The sequence below is a fragment of the Rhinolophus hipposideros genome (genome assembly GCF_964194185.1).
Source record: "Rhinolophus hipposideros genome assembly, chromosome: 2".
Classification (NCBI taxonomy): Eukaryota; Metazoa; Chordata; class Mammalia; order Chiroptera; family Rhinolophidae; genus Rhinolophus; species Rhinolophus hipposideros.
This window is the reverse complement of record NC_138048.1, coordinates 61,485,314-61,510,634: the sequence shown is the minus strand read 5'-3', so window position 1 is coordinate 61,510,634 and position 25,321 is coordinate 61,485,314. Positions and strand designations below refer to the sequence as shown.

The window sequence follows — 25,321 nt, the reverse complement described above, 5'->3', positions numbered from 1 at the left end:
CTAGAGGTTCATCAATTTTACTGAGTTTTTTCAATGAACTGGCTCTTTGTTTTATCAACCTTATTATAGTGCCATTTTTTTTTTTAATTTCATTGATTTCTCCTTACCTATGTTCTTCTGTTTGCTTTGGATGTATTTTGTTCTTTTTGTAGTTTTTAAAATTAGAGTATAGATTGATATGAAACTTTTTCTTTTTTCTGTTGTATACATTTAATGCTATAAATTTCCCTCTTAGCACAACTTTAACTGTGTTTTACAAGTTTTGATATGTTGTATTTTCATTTTCATTCAGTTGAATGTAATTTTAAATTTCTCTTGTGACTTTCTCATTGATTCTTGGTTTATTCGGAAGTGTCTTGTTTATTTTCCAAGTGTTTGCATATTTTCTTGTTATTTTTCTGTTATTGATTTCTAGTTTGATTCTATTGTAGTTGGAGAACACAGTCTGTATGATTTCAGTTCTTTCTGGTTTGCTGAGGTTTGTTTTATGACCCAAATGTGGTTTATCTTGATATATGTTTTATGAGCACTTGAAAAGAATCTGCTTTCTGCTGTTGTTGGTTGTAGTGTTATAAAAATATCAATTAGGTATTTAATGGTTGATGCTATTATTGAGTTCTTTTGTATCCTTGCTAATTTTCTGTATAGTAGTTCTATCAATTGTTGAAGGAAGGGTGTTGAAGTCTCTAGATAGCATTGTGGATTTGTTTATTTCTCCTTTAGTTCTATCATTTTTTTGCTCCATATATTTAGCAGCTCTGTTTGGTACACATACATTTGGGATTGCTATGTCTGAACTCTGCATCTGGTAGATTGCTTGTCTCCATTTTGATTAGTTCTTTTTCTGGAGCTTTGTTCTGTTCTTTCATTTGGGACATGTTTCTTTGTCTGCCAATTTTAGCTGATTCCTTGTGTTTGTTTCTATGTGTTAGGTAGAGCTGCTATGTCTCCTGGTCTTAATAGAGTGGCTGTATGTAGTAGGTATCCTGTGGGGCCCAGTGGCTCAGTCTCCCTGGTTACCTGAGCTAGGTGCTCCAATGTGTCCCTAGTGTGGGTTGCATGTGCCCTCCTGTTATAGGTGAGCCTTGGTTGCAATTTTCACATCAGTGGGAGGGATTGACCCTCAGTCTGATTGGTTGTGAGGACTGGCAGTGAATGCAGTGGAAGAGCTATTGTGCAGAAGCTGACTCCACAAAGCAGGATTTGCTTTAGCGGGGCTCTGGTGTGTGCCTCGTCTGCCCTTTGGATGTGTCATTTGTGGAAGTGGGGCTCTGCTGTGGTCTGAAGCTGACCACTGGGTGTGTTAGTTCTGGGGCCTCTTGGGATGGGCTCTGCTGCAGGCAATGATCAGCCTCTGCCTGTGCCCTGTCCAGGGCCACTTGGTATGAGCTGCAGATGGTTGCCACTTGTGCTCGCTTGGAGGTGCCTGGGAGGGGCTAAGCTGTGAACTTAGGCTAGCTGCCACTAGTGCCAGGCTTCGACCTGCTTAGCAAGTGATACAGGGCAATCCAAGATCAGATTTTGCTTGTTTTGGGTTTGTGAAACTTTGAAAGATTTTAGGAAAGTCTATAGCATGAGCCAAGACAGGCCATTTGGAAAAGCCACTGGAAGTCGCTCGGACGGACCTGTAAGTTGTGTGGTGCAGGGTCTTAGGGAATCACCAGGGCAGGGCAAATGGTGCTAGCCAGGATGATAGAGACTCAGATATGGTGTCTGCCTGTGTGAGCACACTGGGAAGGGAGAGGGCTCAACACAGAAACAATGGTTTCTGCCAGCTCTTCTGTCTGGGAGAAAGCTGCCCTTTCAGCCCTTGCCCTGAAGCCAGACAATTCACTTCCTCCTGATATGTCCCTGTCATCTTTCAAGCTGCTTTGTCAGTGCTGGAGCTCAGAGCAGTTGAGTCTGTCAGCGAGTAAGTCTGTGCATGGGACTTTTAAGGGGAGCGCCTGGGACTTCAGCAGCCCTCTGTCTTAGTCAGCCACAATCTCTCCTGGGTTTCACAGCCAGAAGTTGTGAGGACTTCTCTTCCCAGCACTGGAACCCTGGGCTGCAGAGCCTGAGACCCCTTGATCCTCAGGAAATATTCCTCCCAATTTTTAACTGCCACACGTGAGTGTGAGACCAGCCTGTTATGGGTCTCCGCCCCTCCTACCAGTCAGGAGGTGGTTTCTTCTGTATATCCTTAGTTATAGGATTTCTGTTCATCTAGACTTCAGGTGATTCTCAATGTTGGTTGTTTTGTAGGTTAGTTGTAATTTTGTGTGGTCATGGGAGGAGACAAGCACAGCATTTACCTACTCTGCCATCTTGACCAGAAGCTGACAAGTACTCTGTCATTTTAGTTTTCGTTTTTTATTTGGTCTCTTGGTTTTTTTGTTTCTCTATGTTCTCTTTCCTGCCTTCTTGTGAGTTACTTGAATTTTTTAAGAATTACATTGTGAAATTACATACTATAGTATATTTGAGTATCTTCATAGCTTTCTATAGTGGTTGCTCTAGGTATTTTGTATGTATATATCATTTATCACAGTCTACTGGTGTTATAGTTCTAGTTGAAGTAATGTAGAAATCTTACCTCCCTTTATATCTGTTTATCTTTCTCTGTTTATAATATATTGTCTTAGATAATATTGTGCCACTTTGAAAAATTTTTTTGTCTTTAGTTTTTGGAAGTTTGCAAATGTCTTTGGTATGGTTTTCTTTAGATTTATCATCTTTGAAAAAAATCTGTTTTCGTCTTTTGACAAATTTGGGACATTTGCAGTCATTATATATATCTTTGAGTACTTTTTCAGTCCAACCCTCTCTCTTCTCACTTTCTGAGTCTGATGACACAAATACTAGATATTCTGTTATAGTCTCACAAGTCCCTGAGTCTCAGTTCATTTTCTTTTTCCAGTCATTTTTCTTCTCCTTCAGATTAGACATTTCTTTTTTTTTCTTCCAGTTGACTGAATCTTTCCCCTGCAGCCTTTTTTCTGCTGTTGAGCCCATCCTTTGAGTGTTTAAAAATTGCAGTTATTTTTTTGTTAGCCCTAAAATTTCCACTTGGTGATTCTTTATATCTTCTTTATTTCTTTGATGAAATTTTCTATGTTTTCATTTGTTTCAATTGTTTCTAGTTGCTCATTGAAGCACTTTCATGACAACTGGTTTAAAAACCTTTGTCGGATCCTGCCAACATGTCTGTTATTTCAGCCTGGGCATTTATTGATTATCATTTTTAAATTCAATTTGAGATCTTCTTGGTTCTTGGTAAGATTTGTGGTTTTCTTTTGCAATCTGGATATTGGGGTGTTACATTGTGAGACTTCAGATCTTTAAATTTTCTATTTTAAGCTGCTTTCCTCTGATACTGCTCTGGCATGGTGTCACCTTGTTACTACCAGGTGGGGGTAAAAGTCCAGGAGCATTCTTCCCTACAATTTAGTTGGTGAATGTTCTCTCTTCGGTGTCCACTTAAGCATCACATTCTCGGGAAGGCAGACTTAGGTTAGGCCGCATTGCTGTAAGTTTCCGTGGTGCTCCATACTTTCCCTCTCTTAACTTTTATCATACTTTATTGGTACTACTTTTTAAAAGTCTTCGTATTAGACAATAAGATATATTTTCTTTCTTAAATACATATCATTAGCACGTAGCAATGTGCCTGGTCTATAGGAGATGCTTTATATAAATAGGGTTATATTTCACCAAAGGTTTGTTATATATCTTGGTCTATAAGTCCTATCCAGTTATATTTCCATAGAGTCAAGATCGACTATACATAGTTGTATTACCTGCTTCTGCTCCTTTTAAAACATTACATTAATTTAATTTTTGGATCAGTCATACATTCATATGATTCAAAAAATTAAAAAGTGTAAAAATATGTACAGTGAAAATTCTCCCTCCCACCCTAATGCCATCTGCCCAGTTCCCATCTGCTCACCATTGTTAATAAGTTTTTAAGTGTACTTCCAGATTTTCTTTATGTAAATATAAGCACATATACAATATTTACCTACACTCATATCATAATTCCTCCTTCTTTAACATAAATGATAGAAAACTATATTTGTGATTTTGTACTCTTTTTTTCCACTTAATGTATGTTGGAGATCTTTTTTGTATTGGTTCATAGACAATGCTGAGAATACCCTTTTTTGGTAGTTGCATAATATTCCTTTATTTTTTTGATACTACTGTAAACAGTAGTTTTTCCTTCAATTTCAGCTTATTCATGTTTTATAGAGAGAAATATAATTGATTTTAGCATATTGATCTATCCTGTAATCTTGCTAAGATCACTTATTAGTTCTAGACACTTTTTATACTTTCCATCAGATTTTCTTCATAGACAACCATATTGTCTGCAAATAGACAGAATTACTTCTTTTTTTTCCCAATCCCAATGTCTTTTAGTTCTCTTTCTTGCCTTATTACACTGGCTCCGGTATGATGTCGAATAGAAATGGTGAGGGTTGAGATTCTTGTCTCTCCAGTGTTAGTGGGAAAGCATTGTTTCGCTGATATATATGATACTAACTATTGGTTTTCAAAGATGAACTTTATCAGGTTGAGGAAATTCTATTCTTTTTTTTCTTTTTTTTAAGGAACAAATGTCTTTGGTCAAATTCTTTTTCTGTGTCTATAGAGATGCTCATATGGTTTTTTTATTTGTTAATATGATGAATTATATAGATTGATTTTCTTTGAATGTTAAGCCAAACTTGTGTTCTCGGGAAAAACCCACTTGATTATGATGCAGTATTATCTCGTTTTGTGCACATTTGTATTCATGAGGAATGGTGGTCTGTTATCTTCTTTTCTTGTAATGTCTGTGTGGTTTGGGTATTGGAGTAATGCCGGCCACAGAAGTAGTTCTGAATTATCCCCTCCTTTTCAATTTTATGGAAGTTTGTGTAGGATTGGTATTGTTTCTGCCTTAAATGTTTGATAGACTTTAGCATAGAAGGTATTAAGGCTTTGAGTTTTCTTTGTAGGTATGTTTTAAACTGCAAATGCAATTTCTTTAATATGTTATCTAGTTTTTTATTTCTTCTTGAGTAAACTTTGGTATTTTTTATTTTTAAATAAATTAGGACATTTCATCTACATTGTCAAAGTTATTGGCAAAAAGTTGTTCGTGATATTTCTTATTATCCTTTTCATATCTGAAGATTCTATAGTTATGTCATCTCTGTCATTCTTTATTTTGTTAATTTCTAATTTAATTCTGTTGTGGTCAGAGAACATACTTTATATGACCTGAATCTGTTTAAATTTAAAACTTGTTTTATGGCATAAAATATATTATCTATTTTAGTAAGTGTCTGTATATTTGAGAAAAATGTATATTCTGTTGCTGTTGGATGGAGTGTTCTAAAAATGTCAGTTTATAGGTTTAAGACTATTCAATAAGTACCACTTTCATTATTGTCTTTATATATAATCTTCAGCTTTGATATTCTTTCTCTGAAGAGTTCTAGAGAAAACTTTTATTTTTTTAGGTGGAAAGCGCGTCTTATTTTCTGATAGGTGATTACTTTCTAGTGTTCTTGTGTTGTGATCAGATAATGTTTTGTGTACTAGTTCTACTTTTTGGAGTTTAGATTTTCTTTGTAGCCCAATATATGGCTAGTTTTCATCATTGTTCCATGGGCACTTGAAATATAGTGCTTTGTGTGTTTTCACAGAAAATAGTTCATTATCGATCAGATTTTAAAAATAGATCTTGTAAACCAGGGGTGTCCAAACTGCGGCCCGCAATCCATTGTTAATTGGCCCGCAGCAAATTCCAAAAACATATTTAGTTTACTTAAATAAACCAGGTGAGGCAATATGTACTTCACCTCAATTGAGCAGCCCAACTGTTTGTGTATTTTACCGCATATGGCCCTTGGTAAAAAACATTGAAAAAAGTTTGGACACCCCTGTTCTAAACCCTTACCCACTTTTGTCCAGCCAATTTCTTATGGACAGTGAAAAATAAAGTGCCCATTAATAGTGCTCTTTCCTCTAGTTTTCCTTCCATCTTTTCTTTATGAATGTTAGTACTGTGTAACTTAGTATGTATTATGTACATATTTGGTATATAGAAATAGGAAATTTATCTTTATTATGAGTTATTAGTTCATGAATGCCCTTTTAGCTTGAATTCTAATTGATAGATCACAATTCCTGATTTTTCTCTGTATGATATACTTTTGTCTATTCTTCTGCTTTTAATCTTTGTGGATCACTTTGTATTTGTATTTATTTCTTACTTACTGCATAGTGTCAATGAAAGAAATGCCCAAACCTGTAGAGAATTTTTATAACAGTTTATTTGAATTGATTTGAGTCAAACTGAAGATGTGCTGGGAAGCAAGATCTCAAGTGCTCCAGAGAATGACAGTTTTGCATTTGGAATTGAGAGAAAGTGAGAATGAATATATGAAGGTGGGAGAAAGCAAGGCAGGGAAATCTCTATGATTGGATTACAGGTTAGTCAACAAGATTATGTGCTTCCTTGGAAAGAGAGGTATTAACCTAGATGCACAAAAACAATGGATAAGGCTTGCTTAAGGTGAAGATAATAAACCTTTTATAGGTCTGGGGCATGACTGCCCTTCATGACTTGCTCAGTTCAGAATTTATGATCAGATCATACTGTGAGGTTACTTTCAGTTAGATTTATCACAGAGCTCCTTTTTAGTCCACAGCAGCATGTGGGGTTTGGTTTTTGAGATTTCGGATTTTTGCTTTTTTCAAATTTCAATCTGGAAATCTCAAGTGAGCTAAGTCAAATATATTTTTCTTATTAAAATTTATTGGGGTGACAATATTTTTGTTTTTATTTTTTTTAAGACAGGTTTTTACCTCTTACTCTATTTTTATATGTGCATGTACTGCTGATATTTAGGAATACCCTGTTTCCCTGAAAATACGACCTAGCCGGACAATCAGCTCTAATGCATCTTTTGAAGCAAAAATTAATATAAGACCAGTCTTATTTTAGTGTAATATAAGACCCAGTCTTATTTTAGTGTAATATAAGACTGGGTGTATGATATGATATGATATGATATAATATATAATATTGGTTCTTATATTAATTTTTGCTCCAAAAGATGCATTAGAGCTGATTGGCTAGGTCTTGTTTTTGGGGAAACAGGGTATGTATTTAATTCCAATGAATACCTTTATAATTATAGCATTATATGGTACCCTTGATTCTCTTATTTCCTTGGACAATAGATATGATGTATCTATTATGTCAGTATTTACTTTTTAATGTTAAACATGCTTCTAGTTCCAATTTTAATTGTGAGCTTTAAAGAATATCTTTTAACTACCAGTTTACAGATGAAGCCAATTAATCTTTTCTACCTCCCACCTTCTTTTCTCTTTCTCCTTCCAATTTGTCTTCTATGTAAATCTTCTCATTATCAGAGTGTGTCTGTTTTAGGCTTACTTTTGTAGTTAAATATAGTTCATGCTCATCACCACTGCTTTTGCTATAGTTTCCCCAGTCATTTCTTGGTTGCTGAAACAGTTTCTTCAAGAAACGCTCAAGAGAACAATATTCTTTAAGCTGTTACATCTTCAAATTATTGGTCTCTAGTTTTTATAAAGACAAACATTTTTGTATTGGTTTAAAATTACCCCTGGTAGTTCAGATAACATGAAAGAATTCATGAGACTCTGAAAAGTGAAAAAGCAAGGAAAGGTTTATTGAAAGTCAGGCAGAGAAAGAGAGCCAGTGGCAGTGTCTAGAGAAGATGGCTGGTTTCTGTTTGGAAGAGAAGTACTGGCAAAAGGAGTTTGCCGGGGCAGTCTGATAGAGACGGCTGTGATGGGTTTCATTTTAGCTAGGGTTTTATATTTTTCTATGCAGGATGTCAGCTTGCAGGTGCAGTGTTAGGGGATTCAGAGCCAAGAAGTTAATTTTTAAGCTTGTTTCTGCTAGCTCACAAGTTCGCTGCTGTTAACTTTTTGCCTGTCTCATCCTGTTAGCTCACAAGCTTGCTCTTGTTAACTCTTTACTTGTCTCATCAATTTTGTCTTTCATTAAGGATCTTGAAAATATTGCTCTGTTATCTTCTGGCATTGAATGCCACTGTGGAGAAATATGAGGCTAGTCAGATATTTTTTCCCTTTCAAAACTGACTGATTGCTTTTCCTGGTTGTTTCTTAATTTTTGGACTCCAGTAACTTCACAGCATTGAGTCTCCATATAATCATTCTAGGCTATTTTTTTCTGGTATATGATGTGCTCTTTCAGTATGTAGATTTGTCTTTTTATTTCAGGAAAGTTTTCTTGAATTATATCTTGAACTATTCATTCTGTTACACTGTTCTAGTTTTCTCGTTTACAGATTTCAGTTGTGTGTATATTGATGTTTTCTCTTTCACTTCTTCCCTCCCTCCTTCTACCTCTCTCTCTCCAGTCTCCTCCCTCTTTCCCTTTCATCCTTATCCTCCTCACACCCCACGCCCCAAATACTCATTCACCACTTAATTCTCTGCAGGCTGGATCTCACCCATCACTGTACTTGCCATCTAACCAGGAAAATAAAACACCTTCTTACTAAACATACCAATAATATCTTAATTGCTAAATCTAATAGACACATTTCATATCTTACTTATCCTCAGTGCTGTATTTAACAGTGATAATCACTCTTTTTGAAATTCCATATCCTGCAGATATCAGTGACTGCGTTTTTCTGATTTTTAAACCTTTGTGACTATTCCTGAGTTGAATTTTCTTTCCATCCTCTGACCATATCATAAATAATTGGTCTTCCTCATGATTTACTCCATTGTCCACTGATCGGTGTCTCTTATCTATTGTGGACAGTTTTATTCATATACATTGTCTCCTCTCATTAGAAATCTATAGTTAGAAATCTAGAATTCTAACTCCGATGTTTCAGATTACTATATTCAATTTCTTGTTATTCTACATCTAAGTAAAGATGTTTCTCAAATCTACCTTAGCCAAAACTAGACTTACTGTCGTCCTTCTAAGACCTCCTCTCATATTTATCTCATTTTATGATATCCTCATTCAACCATCACTTAGATTAGAAATTTAGGAGTTATCATAGACTCTTCCCTATGCCTTCCAACCCACAATCAAGTTGTCACCAAGCTCTACAGTTTTACCTTATAAATACTTTTCATTTTGTTTGCTGGGTTTTATACCTACTGTGTTTCCCTGAAAACAAAACCTAGCAGGACCATTAGCTCTAATGCGTCTTTTGGAGCAAAAATTAATATAAGACCCGGTCTTATTTTAATATAAGACCAGGTATAATATAATACAATATAATATAATACCGGGTCTTACATACTATAATTAATATAATATAATGTAATATAATGTAATGTAATGTAATGTAATAAAAATATAATATACCAGGTCTTATGTAATATAAAAAATATAATATGATATGATATAATATAATATACAATACTGGGTGTTATATAATATAATATAATAAATATATAATGTAATATAATATAATATATAATAAAATATAATGCCGGGTCTTATATTAATTTTTGCTCCAAAAGACGCACTAGAGCTGATGGTCCAGGTAGGTCTTATTTTCGGGGAAACATGGTACTATCATTATTCTAGTTTATTCCCCTATTTCTTTCTTTGATTACTGTAGTAACCTTCTGTCTTCCTTCATTCTTGGGTTTTCCAGACCCTGTCATCATAAAATCACCAGAGTGATCTAAAGGTATAAATCTGATGGTTTTACCTTCCGTTATCCCTATAGTATATGCTTAGTACTTAGTACTAGGCTAGGCACTTAATTCTTTATTTTTTTATGTCTCTAATCATTTTAAATATACTTTAATAATTTCTACCTGATAATTATATTTGAAGTTTCAGCAATGTTAGTTTTTGCTGATATTCACACATGGTGCATTATTTCATGGGGTGCTTTAAATTTTTGTTTTGAGCACATTTCACTGGGGCTTTATCAGTAGGACTATTTTGCCTGCTTTAAGCACTGTCTTTGGAGAGATTCTGAATTGGCTTCTTTCAGGGGCCTCAGGAGTATCCTTTTTCAGGATCATTTTTGTGTTAATTTCCTGTCTGATTGTTCATACACTGAGATAGTGTAAATTAAAATCCCAAATTCACCTGTAGGCAGGGTCTTGGTTATGGATTCTTGGAGAGTACAAATGTACTCCCAATGAGTCCAGGCTGAGACAGACAATCTTTCTTGTCATCTTCCTTGGCCTATAGGCAGATTTTTCCCCCCTAATTTTCTTTTCATGAGAGATGCAGCTTTTTAAGAATCCTGATTGTAGGCAGATATTTTCTTTAATTCCTTATGTTGCAAGGGTTTAAGACCTCAACTTCTTTCTAGCATTAAAGCACAAGCTCTTACGTGATCAACAGATTTATAGGACAGTCTCAGTTGACAGCTCAGGGCTTATTTTTTTTGGTTTTCAGCTCCCCTTTCATTTTTAGACCCTGGTTATTTCCGTAAACTTTTCTTGGGAGCCAGCTGTGTATTTTAAACAATGTTTATTAAAATTTCCCCAACATTTCTAGAGAGGATTCCTCCCCGCCCCCCGGTTATCTGGCCCACTGTATTCTCATTCGGGGTTGAGACTTGGTATAGCTTTAACACTTTTCAAAGGTATGATTTTTCTTTCCTGTTTTTGAAGAATCTAAATAAGATTTTAAATCTAGTCATGAAGAATATTGATGACTAAATGAAGCAGGTGGATGGGTCAGGGATAGTAGCCCTATAATCCTTTCAAGGATTGTAGGTCCTTTTTCTGATACTTCTCTCTCAAATAATAAGCATTGCTCAGTGTTGTTCTTTTTGTCAAATAAGTGCTAGCATGTAATATTTTTCTTCACATAGGGCCTTCTCCCTCCTGATGGGATTTTTTTCTCCCAATAACCCAGGCCTTCTAGGAGCATTTTTTTTTATTTTAAGGAAACCATTTTTTCTGCAGCCAGCAGAAAATAAGAGTACTGCTGAAATCTGATGCTTGATTACCTGACAATTTTCAGTCATAATAAACTATTTCTTCCTCAAACAATTTCTCTTACAAAAGGCCGAAATTATGGGTTGTCGTTCACTTGATATGAGTTTATACATGATAAGTTTAAAGCAGTAAAAATATTATGAAACTGAGATGTTAAATCCACCTTAAAATAGCTGATTTGGAGGATTGTGATAAAATATGAACAACCTTAATCACCTGAACCACCAACAAGACCAACTAGATCCTATTATCAATTAGACATATTTTATTGTTATTTTTCTTTAAAAAGTTGTGAGATAAATATTTTTTACCTAATGTTCATTGTAATGTTATTGTCAACTCTTTATAAGCTTGTAATATCTACATAATGTTTTCTTTTAATAGCAAATTTAACTGTTTACCCATGTGGTATATTTAATTCTAATTTCTTCCTCCTTTCCCCTTCTTCTCCTTCTATACAGAGCTGCATTCAACACCTCAATGTATTATACACCGTTTTCCTTAAAAGTATTTAGGATAAATTTCCAGATAGAATTACTATATACAAGCGTTTTCACATTTTTAGGACTTCTGACACATTGTGCCAAATTGTTTACCAAAAACATGGTATAAAGCTATGTTCTCCCAACAGTCTAACTGTGTGAAGCAGATTGCTTTCATTGCGTGTTGTGTCTAACGAGTGGGCCAGTGGACAGAGATGTGATGCTGACGTTGTCCTTGTGGTTTCTCTCTAGGATATGGTGCCTGTCATAGTGGATTACTGCCTTCTTCTACAGCGGAAGTGAGTACACCCTGCCTGTCAGGTTAAATTATTTTGAACCCAGGCTGCCTCTTGCTTATATTATACTTTACTGCCATGAACTGTACACATTTGACTGGATAGGTTTAAAAATTTGACTGGATAGGTTGAAAATTTTTTTATATTATACTTTACTGCCATGAACTGTACACATTTGACTGGATAGGTTTAAAATTTTTTTTAATTCATAGAAATTTGATTCTTTCACAATGTGTAGTCCACTTACCTAATAAAATTAACTTTTGCAAAATAGCTGCTGTGGGTGTATCATCTATGTATTTGTGTGGCAGAGTAGCAAAGGGGAAGAGCATAGCTGACAAAAGAGAAATACTACTTAAAAATCTTTAAAGTAAAAATGTATGATTCATGTACTGTTTGTATACTCTTTTACGAACCATCACTAAAACACAGTATTTCAAACCACCCCAAAAAGGGCAAGATTCACTGTGCTTCTGCAGTGTTAATTTACAGAGCCTTTTTGTTTAACAGAAATCAGTGTAAATAAACTCTTGCTGAGGCTTTATTGATGTAAATAGTAACTAAATTAACCATCCTATACTGGTTCACACATTTTTCACACTTAATAACAGCTCCCTGCATGCCAGGCATTGTTCTAAGTCCTTTACATTAATTTATAAAGACGTATCTAATTTTATAACAGTGGGGTAGGTATTATATCTTCATTCTACATGGGAGGTACCAGAGGCAGAAAGCCATTAAATAACTTGCCCAAGCTCACTGACACTTCTTTTGAGGAGCAAAGGTGGAATTCTAATAACAGGCGGTCTAGCTCTTGGGCTCTCGTTCCTAAGCACTATCTTGTACCACTTCCCAAGTGGTAGAGAACAAATGTGAGGACCCAGTGCAGATACTCCTAAAATTCTATACAACATTGACTTGCTTCATGAATTTAGATATGTTCAGGTACGCTGAATCATCAAAGGTTGGGTCATACTTTGCAAGTATCAGTAAGAGTTATCAAGAGGGAAGTTATTTGCTACATCGGACCTTTGATTAAGTCACAAAGAGCTATGGCATCTGCTTCCTCAGAGCTAAAATTCATTGTAGTGTTTTAGCTATAGTGTTATATGTTATTATCCACTGAAATAGGTTGTTCGGATATTGTTGAGCACATTGCTTTGTGTTACACACTGTCTTCTGCATGAGGGCTGAAGGGAGAAATTTCCCTCAGGCGTTAGTACCAGAAATACTTTTGCATCTTCTGAACAGCTAATTCACTTTTAGCTGATGGATAGTGAATTGTGTAGCTAATTACTGCTTCCTAGAAAGCTAAAAGCGATGGTATAATAACTTTACCCTAGCTTTTCTTAACTTAGTTTTCTCTTTACCCCACTTTTCACACTTACTTCTTTGTCATTTCTCTTGTAGTTTTTAAATCAGCCTCAATAGTTTATGGTTCAGTTTTACATATTTTATTTTATTTAATTCTCATAGTTACACTGTAAGAGAAGTAATTTCATCTTCATTTTCAGATGAGGAAATTAAGGCTTTTTATATTCTTTTTTCTTTTTGCTCCTATGACAGGGTAATTTCCAATTCTCCAAGTCACTGATTCTTCTGTGTGATCACGTCTGCTTTTGAAACTCCATTGAATTCTTCAGTTCAGTTATTACATTTTTTAAGTCTAGGATTTCTTTTTGGATTTTTTGGATAGTTGCTATTTCCTTGTTGAACTTCTCTTTTTGTCCATGTATTGTTGTCTTAATTGTGTTTAGTTTTCTGTCTGTGTTTCCTTGTAATTCACTAAACTTTCTTAAGAGAATTAGTTTGAATTCTTTGTCTGACAGTTCATAGATCTCCGTTATTGGAGTTTCTTTAGTTTCCTTTGGTGGTGTCAGATTTACCTGATTTTTTGTGATTCTTGATTCCTTATGATGGTATCTGCATATTTGAGTAATTGGGCCCCTTTTTAAGCCTTTACAGGCTTGTTTTGGCAGAGACAGCTCTTCATCAGTCAGGTTGGGTTTCTGCTGGTCATGTCCTTGGGCAGATGCTATTATGGTCTGTTTTTGGGGCGAGGCAACTGTTCAAGCTCTGACAACAGGAATGGGGGTGTTACCACTGGCTGAACAGTTGGATAAGACTTCTGGCTTGGTTCCCTACCCAAGTGAGACTATCGGATGGGCTCTGCTGTTGCCTGGATTCTCTGGTCAGGTTTGCTAGGTGGTCAGGACTGGATACGATATTCAGTAGGAGTTGGAACTATGAATTCGTTTCCTTACCCTGGTAGGGCAGCAGGATGAGACTCAGGGCCTGTACATCTCATTTGGGATCCAAATCAGGCCAGAGTGCACTGACCTCCCAGGTCAGGTGAGGCCACCAATTTTGTTCTGCCGGTAGGATGCTCTGGGCTATGCTCTCTGCTCAAGTGCACTGTACATAGGGCTGTTGAGTGGTGTCTGCACCTTCCCGTGTGCTCTGGTTAGGTTCCCTTGTCAGACAGGCTGAAGGCTACATTCAGCAATAAGCAGAGCTATGAATTATTCCCTGGTTAGGCACAGGGAGAAAAGCATCTTTAAAGCCAGTGAAGCTCTTTGTTGTCTTAACTTAAGCTGACCCACACCCCAAGTTCCCTGAGCAAACTAGGACACTGGTTTTATTCTGCAAACTACCAGCTCTGCCTGCCTCCCTCTGGACTTAAGTTTCACTGGGCCATACAGCCTCCATGAATTGTCTTCAGACCTTCTGGTAAGTAGTCTCCACAGCGGGTGGGGCTGTGATTCAGCTCCCTGCTTGGGCGTGGGCAAGTCAGGTTATAGGGCCAGCAAAACTCCTTGTTTGAGGATTTGAATCAAGCGGATCTATACCCTGCCGAGTTCCCTGGTTGGAGTGTACCCGTGACTGGGTTCTGCAGGTGAGCAAAGCCACAGGTTGGAGTTACTACTTGGGCACTGCAGGCATGAACTCCATGTGCCAAGATCCGTGTGCTGATTGTTGCAAGCCCCACCCCCCTTCTCCGTCACAGTCAAATCCCCAGTGGTTGAGCCCTGCAGATTCCACTATAATTTGTGTGGTGCAAGATCTGAGTAGGGGCTTGTGCCAAGTGACGCACAATGCCGGGGGGATGCTGGTTGTCCCCCTGGGTTCTCTTTTCCCACTGGAGGAACCATAGACTCAGGGGAGAGCTCTCCACATGATGCTGCAGTGCCTGGGGGAACAGGAAATGCAGTCAATGCGTAGCCACTTCCCTTACCCTTCTGATCCAGTCTGTCTGGTCTCTGTGGTGCGGTGGGGAGGCTTCAGCTTCACTCCCAGGCTTTAAGATTCTCTCAGTGGTGTCTTGTTCTTGATAGTTGTTGTTCTTATGGCGGGGGCAAGTTAGGAACAGCCTGTGTCGCCTTCTTGGTGACATCACTTTCTTCTTTGGCATTTGGTTCCATTTTACATCTAGGGTTTTCTACATTCCCAAATTTTCAAAATATCTGTGACATTAAGATTGCTTTAAGGTATGCTCTGATTGTGCATAACATAAATATATCTTAGAAAACATAATTTAGGATTCAGCCAATTTCAGGTAACTTCTTTCACTTCTAGGGTCATCACTTAGACACTCAATCCTGGGCCCTAAATGCCTTTTGTATTAATATCTTCTGGTTGGTTACATTGCTTTTATAGTTCTCTTATTTTTACATATTATACTGTTTTTTATGTGGGTCAAATTATAAACACTTATTCTGAAATGAATTTTAACTCAGTACCACAACTGTTACACTGTAGTCACTGTTACTTTAGTATCATAATTCATAGAGTCCCATACCCAGCAGTAATATTAATTAAACTAGTTTATATATACATATACATATATATATATATGTATATATGTATTCCTGTTCATACTTAAGAATTCTTTTATGATGCAAAGTCCTTTTTACTGTGGCAGGAACCACACTGCTTTTTCTCTGTAGGGCGTACTGATCAGTGTGTGTCATTTTTGGTTAAAATTTGGCTTTATAGTGTTTTCATGAATTCCTTAAAATCAGAAATGATAGGAAATTGTTTTTGAAGACTTACACTTTTATTTTCATAATTTGGTCTCTGTTCCACAATTTCACTTCAATTTGGTAGTGTGTATTTTTTTTTTCTTTTCAGTATTAAGAGATTTGTCTCAAGGCACTTTGTAGGACATTTAATGATTTGTCATTTTGCCTATACTACAGTATCCATAATTTCAGTTTATTTTGAAAATAGGTCCAGAATTTCCTTGAAATATAATTTTTAATATTGTTTACAAATAGGTAACTTTGTTATTATCTGTGAGTTATTTCTCAATAAAGCTGTTACATAATGAAACAAAATAGGTGCTGTATATGGATGATCTTGACCACTTTGAGCTTATATCACTGCAAGCAGATATCCAAAAATAAGGCACCATTCAAATAACATGACTTATATATAAATATGAACTAAAAATATTTCTGTGAACCTGAAGTGGTCTTTGGATAGCCAGGGTATTTGTTCAATCTTGTTCAATGTCAGGGTTATTGTTTGAGAAACAGAAAAATCTTAATTATCAAACACGGGTGAGGAATTTGATGTTTTGCATACTGTTTTTTGTTTTGTTTTGTTTTGTTTTTGATAACTGTGTGCTACAATTTTAAACATCAAAGCTCAGGGAAAAAAGGTGCCATGGCCTTTTTAATTTTATAACAGCTGTATTCAGATATAATTCACATACCATAAAATTCACCCCTTTAAAGTGTACAATTCAATAATTTTTAATGTATTTATAGAGTTATGCAACCATCACCACAATTAAACTGCCTTTTTAGAGGAAATCTTTACAACTTGTGATGCTTCTATCAGAAAACAGAGCCTTTTGAACACAATTTCTTAAAGTTCATTTGAACTTTGCTTTTACTTTTATAAATAAAGAGACCAGTCCCAGTCAACTTTAGATTTATTAAATCCCACTTATATTTAGTGGGAATTTCTTTATTTGGCTCTGGTTATATGTTTAGTATAGACTGGCGGTTGTTAGAGTTGATGCTCTGACTCATCTTCAGACAGTCTCTGAATTTGCAGTTATCACCAAAGCTTAGTTCTTGCCTTTTTTTGAATTGTAAAATTGATACCGCACAAAGTGAATTTAGTCATTTTTCTCTATCAATTTGAAGTTATGAATGATAAACTCCAAATAATGTCTTCAATATGAGTATTAACATAAAGTGAAGTTATACAGAAAGAAGACCACTTCGATGGCCCTCTATTCTTCAGATTTTTTTTTTTTGTTTACTGGCTATAGGGAGGCTAAGCTTGAAGTGATAACAGCAGTTTTGCAGTTAGTCTTCCCAGTAAACAGAGTCAGCACTTTAGAGTATAATGCCTAAATATAGAAAGAAACACAAGAGCTAAACACTTTTTTTGTACATACTTCTCTTTCTTACTCCTTCCCTCATGCTCTAGTAAGTATACACCCAGAATGATGAGAACATGTCTTAGAATTTTGTTTTATTTTTATTTTAGGGAAGAGATGCAGATAGGAGTTGCTGAGTTTTATTTTTCTTGCTTCTTTATTATAGCTTCAGATTGGTTAAGAAAGAAACATACCGTTTTGCCATTAATCTTACCAGCATTGCGTGCTGCTGTGTGTCACAAGAGTACCTTCTCTGTCAACTTTTATGCTCTGTTTACTGAATTTTTAGCTCTTTAATTTTCCTCCCCATGGCTTTTTGTGCTGAACTAAAATATATAATTATCTTCTCTGGCATGTTGTTTTTAACAACACATTACAGCGTGCAAAGACTAACAAATATGACATTTTCTTTAAATTCATTGGAGTTACTTTGTTACTCTTACTGTATGTTTCTTACTGTAAAGCTTCATTAATCTAGTTTCTTTTATTTGGCCAGTAATTGGCAATCACAAAAATGTGATGGAATATGGATGAAAATGAAACTCACATGAAAAAATACTCTGATAAATAATAGAGCAAAGGGTAAAACTGATACAAAAACTACATTGTAGAAATGAAAAAAAAATGGATATGGATTCCCCCCCCGCCCCCCAAGATATTGCAACTACTGTTTATTGGAGCATAGCATGTGGTTCTGGTACAGTTGCAGCTAGTCTGTTTATCATCTGTCTTCATCCAGGACCTCAAGTGAGGCAGGACACCATCCCGCTCCTTTCAGAGTCTTCCTTGACCTTTTTGTGGGACTTCTCATGAAAGACCACACCTGTGGATGAACCATCTAGAACTTTTCACAGTTGACGCGATACACATATGAAGAGATTGCACATTTAGTAAAATAAATAAATAACTAAATCATATTAACATGCATAGAATTAGCAGAGTTTCTGTATTGAAAAAAGGAATGAGTGAATTAGTGAATGGTACAAGGAAATACATTGCATAAATGCAAACATGGAAAACATTTAATTTTACCAGTCATCAGAGCTGTTTAATTAAAAACAGTGATGTTTAATATATACTTACAATTATCTAGGAGAAAAACAAGCACAATTGTCTGGTGAAACTCGTATTACTATTTATTGCTAGTTGCAGTATAAGTTGGTACTGTGATGCTTTTGGAAGATAACTTAGAAATACATTTCTAGGGCCACAAACATTTTCATATATTTTAACATAAATTTCTACAAGTAGAATGATGAAGGAATTAAGCTCCCAAAATGGGGAGGACTGTATATGTAAATGTTTATTCTGGCCTCGCTCATAATATTAAAATACTGGAAATAAGCGATACAGCCAACACTACAGGAATAGTTAAGTAAATTCTGATGTTTTGGCATATTGAAACATTGTGAGTTAGACAAAATGGTTATTTTAAAAGTAGGTAACAACTTAGAATAATACTTATAATATTGCATGAGAACAATTTATAATTATCTATGAAAAGTATAACTCTAAAATTATTAATGGGCCATTTGCAGAAGAAATGTGAAATAAGTAAAATATAATTATTGCATATGGTGGCATTTAGATTAATTTAAAATTTTTGTTTCTGCGTAAAACTTTTTCCAGACATATTTTTGAAATACTGAACATTTTCTTCATTTCCTATGAATTATCATTGTCTAAACCCTTTGGGAAGCAAATGGTAACAACTAGATAAAGAAGTAAATTGCCTCTGCAGATCCGCTAGGAATATTAAGATACCAGAAATGAGGAAGGGATAACTTGTGAATAGTCCTTTTTGATTTTTCCTTACATCGTCATGTTCACCATACTACCCGTTCCCACATGGTGTTGTCTTTTAGAAGCAGTGTGCCATAATAGACACAACACAAGATTTAGGCCAGAAGGCTGAGTTCAAATTCTGACTCTATCACTTGTAAGCTGTGTGACTTTTCAGCACATAACTTACTCAGCTTTTCTTATTTGTAAAAGAAGTACTAGGAGAATTAGTTAAGATAGTATAATATAAAAAGGTTTTCACAGTATAAAGCTCTATGCAAATATTGTTACTGCTTTTAATAAACTTGTAAGTTGAAATAGGAAAAAAGATGATACACTTAGTAGACTGAATTTAATGGGTGTTTGGAATGTTCCTAAAACTATGTTTTTTCTTTCTGTTATAGGGATCTTTTATTTAGCCAGATATATGACAAATTAAGTGAGAATTCAGTGGCCAAAGGAGTGTTTTTGGAGTGCCTTGAGCCATATATTTTAAGTGATAAATTGGTGGGGATCACACCCCAGGTAATGAAAGACTTGATTGTTCATTTCCAAGATAAAAAGTTAATGGAAAATGTGGAAGCCCTCATTGTACATATGGATATCACCAGCTTAGATATTCAACAGGTGAGTTTACAGACAGTGTACTAACTTACAGAATAAACATCATTCCTTTATTGATTATTTTTACCTGACTGATTAGGCCTCACTGTGCCATCTAATCAGTCCCAATTACTGACTGAGCTCTTTCGGTAAGATGTCTTATAAACTTGTATTTGTCAGCATATTTCTTAGGACTGTTTTTTAATGAAAACTAGATTATGAACTCTGTAAAACCAGGATCTTTCTATTTCTTTGACATCTCCTATAGAACTCTTCATAGAGAGTTTATGTTTGGTAGTTGCTCACTAAATGCTTATTGACTGATCTTTCTTCATCTGTTCACTACTACAGTTTTCATTCTGTAAGTGAATTTCCACTAGGAGTACTTTCATATGAATAATAAAATATTTTCACTCTTAAGAGTATGATACCAATTTTTTTTGTTTGTTTTAAAGCTAGTTTGTAAGTCCAGGGTTAGTAATTTTCATACATTGAGTTTTGAAATAGTATAAGAAGCAAGAATCATCGGCCAGCCCATTGTTTTATAATATATTTCTAGTATATCTGAAGTCTCTGCAATAAATTTTCAGTCCTTCACTGAGGAGCAGTATGTATTCTGGCCTAAGACATTTCACAATTTCCCTCTTTAGTTCCACAGTAGTCCTAATAATGAGCAGCTACTCCTGCAAAGGTACAAAGGCACTAAGCCCTATTGAGCTAAAATAAGGATAACTTCAACAGATCTTAGATAGACCAATATTTTCTTTTTAATGTGCAAAATTACCTAGAAATGAAAGGTTTAGAAAAATGGTTATTCTTCCTGGAAGCTCTTTATGAATGGCTGTGAGTTTTCAAAATAAAGCCAGATCCTCTTTTATATATGCCTTCCTATTATCCAGGTAATCTGTCCTAGTCTGCACAGTTTGCTAATAGGTCTGATAATTTGAGAGCGCGATATCAATCTAGCTTTATTTACCCATCACCAATATAGGAGAAATTTCTAATTTCTTCTCTTTGTAACATTGCTAGCTTTTCCCCAATACGATGTCAATATTTTCTGTTCTTTTTCATGTTAAAATAGTTTAAATACCTTCCCCCTCGGTTTCCCTTCCCTCCATATCAGTCCTGCTCCCCTCTTCCCCTGGGTTACTGCCCCATGTCACTCTTCCCCGTCACAGCCAGATTTCACCACAGTTAGCGACCTCCACATCTACTGTATCAACCAATATTTTTCAAATTTTATTTACTTTTTCAACAGCATTTGTTTCTTTATTGAGTGTCAGGCTCTGAGGATGATTCTGTGACCTTAGTAGATAAGGTTTGTCCTCTCATAGGGCTTACATTTTAGCAAAAAAGTTTGACTATAAACATAAATAAGTAAACAAATAAGAAATATTAAAGAAAAGTGTTATGTTAAAAGTCAAACAGACAATCTGGTAGGGAGAGAATTGGGAGTCTGCTTTAGGCTGACTAATTATAGAAAGCATTTCTAAGGAGGCAGCGTTGAGTTTGGAATATGAATGACTAGAGGAATCAGTAATGCAAATATTCTGGTAACAGATAAAAAGTAAATAGATCTGGAGCTTGGTTGAAAAAGAGAGGGCAAGGTACAGATTTTTCGATGTTATTCTGAGTGCTATGGGAAATCATTCAAAAGTTTTAAGCAAGATCACTCTGGTTTGCTTGGGATGAAATGAGGGGTGAGGGCCAAGTACAGAAGAATCAAAGTGACTAGTTAGGAGCTGGTCCAAGAGGTGGTCCTGGCCAGAGACTGTAGCAGTGAGATGGAGAGAGATGGCCTGATTTTGGATGTTTTGGAGGTAGAACTGATCTGCTGATGCAAGGGGCTGGGGGAAGAGAATTTATGGATGGTGCCTAGTTTTTTAGCTTGAGAAGCAGGTGATGATTCCTTTAAGAGGTTTGCAAGACTGGAGTAGGTCTAAGTTTGGGAGACAAAATCAGGAGTTCTATTTTGCCGTTTCACTTTGAGGTAGCTACTAGACATTCAGGTTAAGACAGCAAGTAAGTGGTTGGATATGTGGTTTGGAGGGTAGATGAGGGCTGACGCTGTAAATGTGTTAGTCACTGGTAAAGAGATGTGCGATCATGACACTGGCTGAGAGGAGAGGAGAGCAGGTGGAAGATCATGGCTTTTTCTAGAAAGACTCTCCCGTGACACGTCCCTTCCACTTTCCCTCTCACCTCTCTGGCTACCCCTTATCATTCTGTGCTGACCTCTACTCTTCCACTCCAGCCCTCTCCTCATCACTCTGTAGTATAGCATGGCTTCATAGGAACAGAAGACGGAGTACGCTACACTTCGGTCATCTCTATTCTTTTTTCTAAATATTTTCTCAAGTTGATTTTTCTCCATCCTTAAACATTTCAAGTTCCTTTCCACATTAGGACCATCCTACTTACTGCTCTGCCTGCAGAGTCCCGAGTTTCCACCTATGCTTTGGCTTACGTACACGCATATGTATTCTTTAGGTCCTAGCTTAAATATTGCTCCCTCTCGGATGACCTTCTGAATATTCCAGATCAAGCCAGGTAACTTTATAACACTTATCACAGTTGTAAATGAATTATTTGTGTAATTGAATATCTTCCCCAAGTCATAACTCACATACCATTTTGTGGCTCTCCCTTTTAGGTTAGTGTCTAAAATGAATGAAGGTTCTGTAAGGGTAGGTACCAGGTCTGGGTTTGTTTTATCCATCCTTTTATCCCCAGTGCCTAGGAGAGGACCTGAATATAGGTGTTTAAGAAATATTTTAGAACTATGGACCAAAGTTAAAATGAAGATGGAAAAGGCTAGAATAGAGACAAAATAAAATAAGACATTGGAAAATATTGAAAAGTAACTATTGTACTATTAAAAGTGGTATTGAACCTACAACTGCTCCTACCATGACCTTGTGTTTGAGTACTTCAATTTGTTTCAGAGAAGGAATAAGAAAAAATAAGAGAATCCAGGATCTTCTTCAATCTTAAAAGTTTAAGGAAAATAATTAGACTTAATTAAATTGTATGGACCAAGCAACTTTTTCTTTCTACAGGTAGTTCTCATGTGTTGGGAAAATCGTCTGTATGATGCTATGATCTACGTCTACAACAGAGGCATGAATGAGTTTATTAGTCCAATGGAGGTAAGATACTTCCTAACTTGGACACATGTTTAATCTTGTCTGTTAATGTTTTTTCCCTGTTCTCCATTTGCTTTGAATAGTTTCTGATCTCATCCAATCATTTTTTTAATATCTTGTAGATTTACTAGACTTGTACTCATTTGCGAATTTATTAAGTAGCCTTTAATTTCATACTTTCTGCTATTGCTTTCTCTTTTTTTATCTGCATAGTAGGTTTTTAAATCCTAGGGAACAATAGATAAAAGTAATGCATGCCTGTTAGACTTTAAGTTTTTTCCTTAAGAATTTTTGCTATTTTAATAGCTTTTCTGAAAGGTACAAGAAATATATACAGTTACTGCGTATAGTAAATATACTACTGAGTAATACTATTTGTAGATATATTCTGCTGGGGGAAGGTCCTGAAAATGTTGGGAGGTCATTACTTGTTCTTTGCTGACAAGTTGCTTTTGCAAGTTGAGAATTTTATAGCATTCATTATATTAGAATAATTTCTTGTTCTCCTTACGTTACAAGAGAGCATTCAAAGAGCAGTTGGGCATTTTAAAAAGAACAAAATATCCATCTTGCTATTTGCTTATATTTGAGGGCAGAATTGTGAGTGATGGATTGTGGCTACATGTGCCTGTCAGCCCATTGCTTTGTTACTGACTAAATACCTCGCACAAAAGAGTCAGGCACCTGCTGAAGGGATGTGGTCAACATTTTTGAATATTAAATGAGCATTCAGTACCATCTTCAATATTATTAAGTCAGCAGTCATTGTATGATAATTCAGTTTTCTTTGCACACCTTTAGCTTGGTAGGTGTGTATCCCTCTAATTCATAATTCCTTCAGTTTTGGTTGCACCTTTCTTCTCTTGGTAAATTTCCAAAATTGGAGCCACAGCCCGATGTCCCTGCTTTTGACTCTGATTATCTGTGTGTCCAGTCAGTTACATTTGAGCCCCTCTCAGCTGCTTCCTCACCAGGCCCAGTGTTCCCTGAGAAAGAGCTGACAGCTGCCCCCTCAGTGAGGTCCACGTCTCTCTGCATGCAGAAATGTTTTCTGTCTCACTACTAACCCACCATTAGGAAGAATTAATGCAATTTCTACTCTCTCTCAAAATAATTCCTAAAAACAGATTCTAATTTGATGCATTTTATGTTGATAAAAATGATTTCTGCGTTTTTGTTATTGTTGCTTTTGAAGTTTTTGTTTTGTGTGGGGTATTTTTTTTCCAAGATTTTTTTTGGGGGGAAGGGGTACAGGACTTTATTGGGGGAACAGTGTACTTCCAGGGCTTTTTTCCAAGTCAAGTTGTTGTCCTTTCAATCTTAGTTGTGGAGGGCGCAGCTCAGCTCCAGGTCCAGTTGCTGTTACTAGTTGCAGAGGGCACAGCCCACCATCCCTTCTGGCAGTCAAACCGGCAACCTTGTGGTTGAGAGGACGCGCTCCAACCAACTGAGCCATCCGGGAGCTCAGTGGCAGCTCAGCTCAAGGTGCCAAGTTCAATCTTAGTTGCAGTGGGCGCAGCCCACCATCCCTTGTGGGACTTGAGGAATTGAACTGGCAACCTTGTGGTTGAGAGTCCACTGGCCCATGTGGGAATCGAACAGGCAGCCTTTAGAGTTAGGAGCACGGAGCTCTAACCGCCTGAGCCACCGGGCCGGCCCCTTGTGTGGGTTTTTTATTTTTCTTTTCAAAATCTGGTTCATATTTATACCTATACATTTCAAATGGAACACTGAGGTTGCCTTGTTTTGTGTTAAGAGTAATTTTCAAGTTTAATGGCTTTCAGCAGGAGCTTGGTATGTTATTAAACAGTCATTTGGAGATTTTAGCAGTGGGAGGTTAGATGCATTCTGTGATTCCTCTTTTATAATGATTTTCTTCCTATAAGGAAATCACTTTTCAGTGTTTAAATGGTTGTTTCCCAGTGATCCTTCTAAAACAGTTCATGTCTACATTAAAAGTTTTTAATCTCAAAAAAAAAGTTTTTAATCTCAATAGCATATGACCATCTAATTCAATCAGAGAAAGATGATTGATAGCGTAGGATTCTTGATTATCTTTTAAAAATATTCTTTTAAAACTGATGGTGATTGTTTTTGTATTCCATTTTCATGAAGAAACTTTTCAAAGTCATTGCGCCTCCTCTGAATGCAGGAAGAACGCTAACAGGTATTTTCTAAATCTAAATTATTTTCACAAATTTTTTTTTTTTGTATTTTAAAGTATTTTATTTAAATGTCATGTAATATATTCTTTGTCCACAGTCCCACCTCCAGTCAATCCCTGATTTACTTTGTCACACATTTCATGCAAATGGAATTATGCAATATGTCATTTTTGGTGTTTTCTTGCTTTCATTTAGCATAATGTTTCTGAGATTCATCCATGTTGTCGCATGTATTACTATTTCATTCCCTTTTACTGCTGAATGGTATTTCATGAATTGGATATACTATCATTTGTTTATTTACCAATTGATGGACATTTGAATTGCTTTCAGTTTGGAGCTATTATAAGTCATGCTGCTACATTTGTGGATGAATTTTGTTTTGTTTTTAATTAAACTTTTTATTGTGAGGAAATTTGAGATTCACATGCAGTTGTAAGAAACAACACAAGAGCTCCCT

At 36.0% G+C, this 25,321-nt stretch overlaps 1 protein-coding gene across 2 annotated transcripts in view; it reads left to right on the top strand.

Moving 5' to 3' along the window:
• Positions 1-25,321, top strand: part of VPS8 (VPS8 subunit of CORVET complex) — a 236,051-nt gene that overhangs the window by 77,848 nt on the left and 132,882 nt on the right. For both annotated transcript variants that reach the window (XM_081062741.1, XM_081062742.1), the window contains 4 exons: positions 11,727-11,773; positions 19,352-19,574; positions 22,610-22,699; positions 24,812-24,863. In XM_081062741.1, the coding sequence (XP_080918867.1) occupies positions 11,727-11,773; positions 19,352-19,574; positions 22,610-22,699; positions 24,812-24,863 (412 nt within the window). The remainder of the gene's footprint in view (positions 1-11,726; positions 11,774-19,351; positions 19,575-22,609; positions 22,700-24,811; positions 24,864-25,321) is intronic.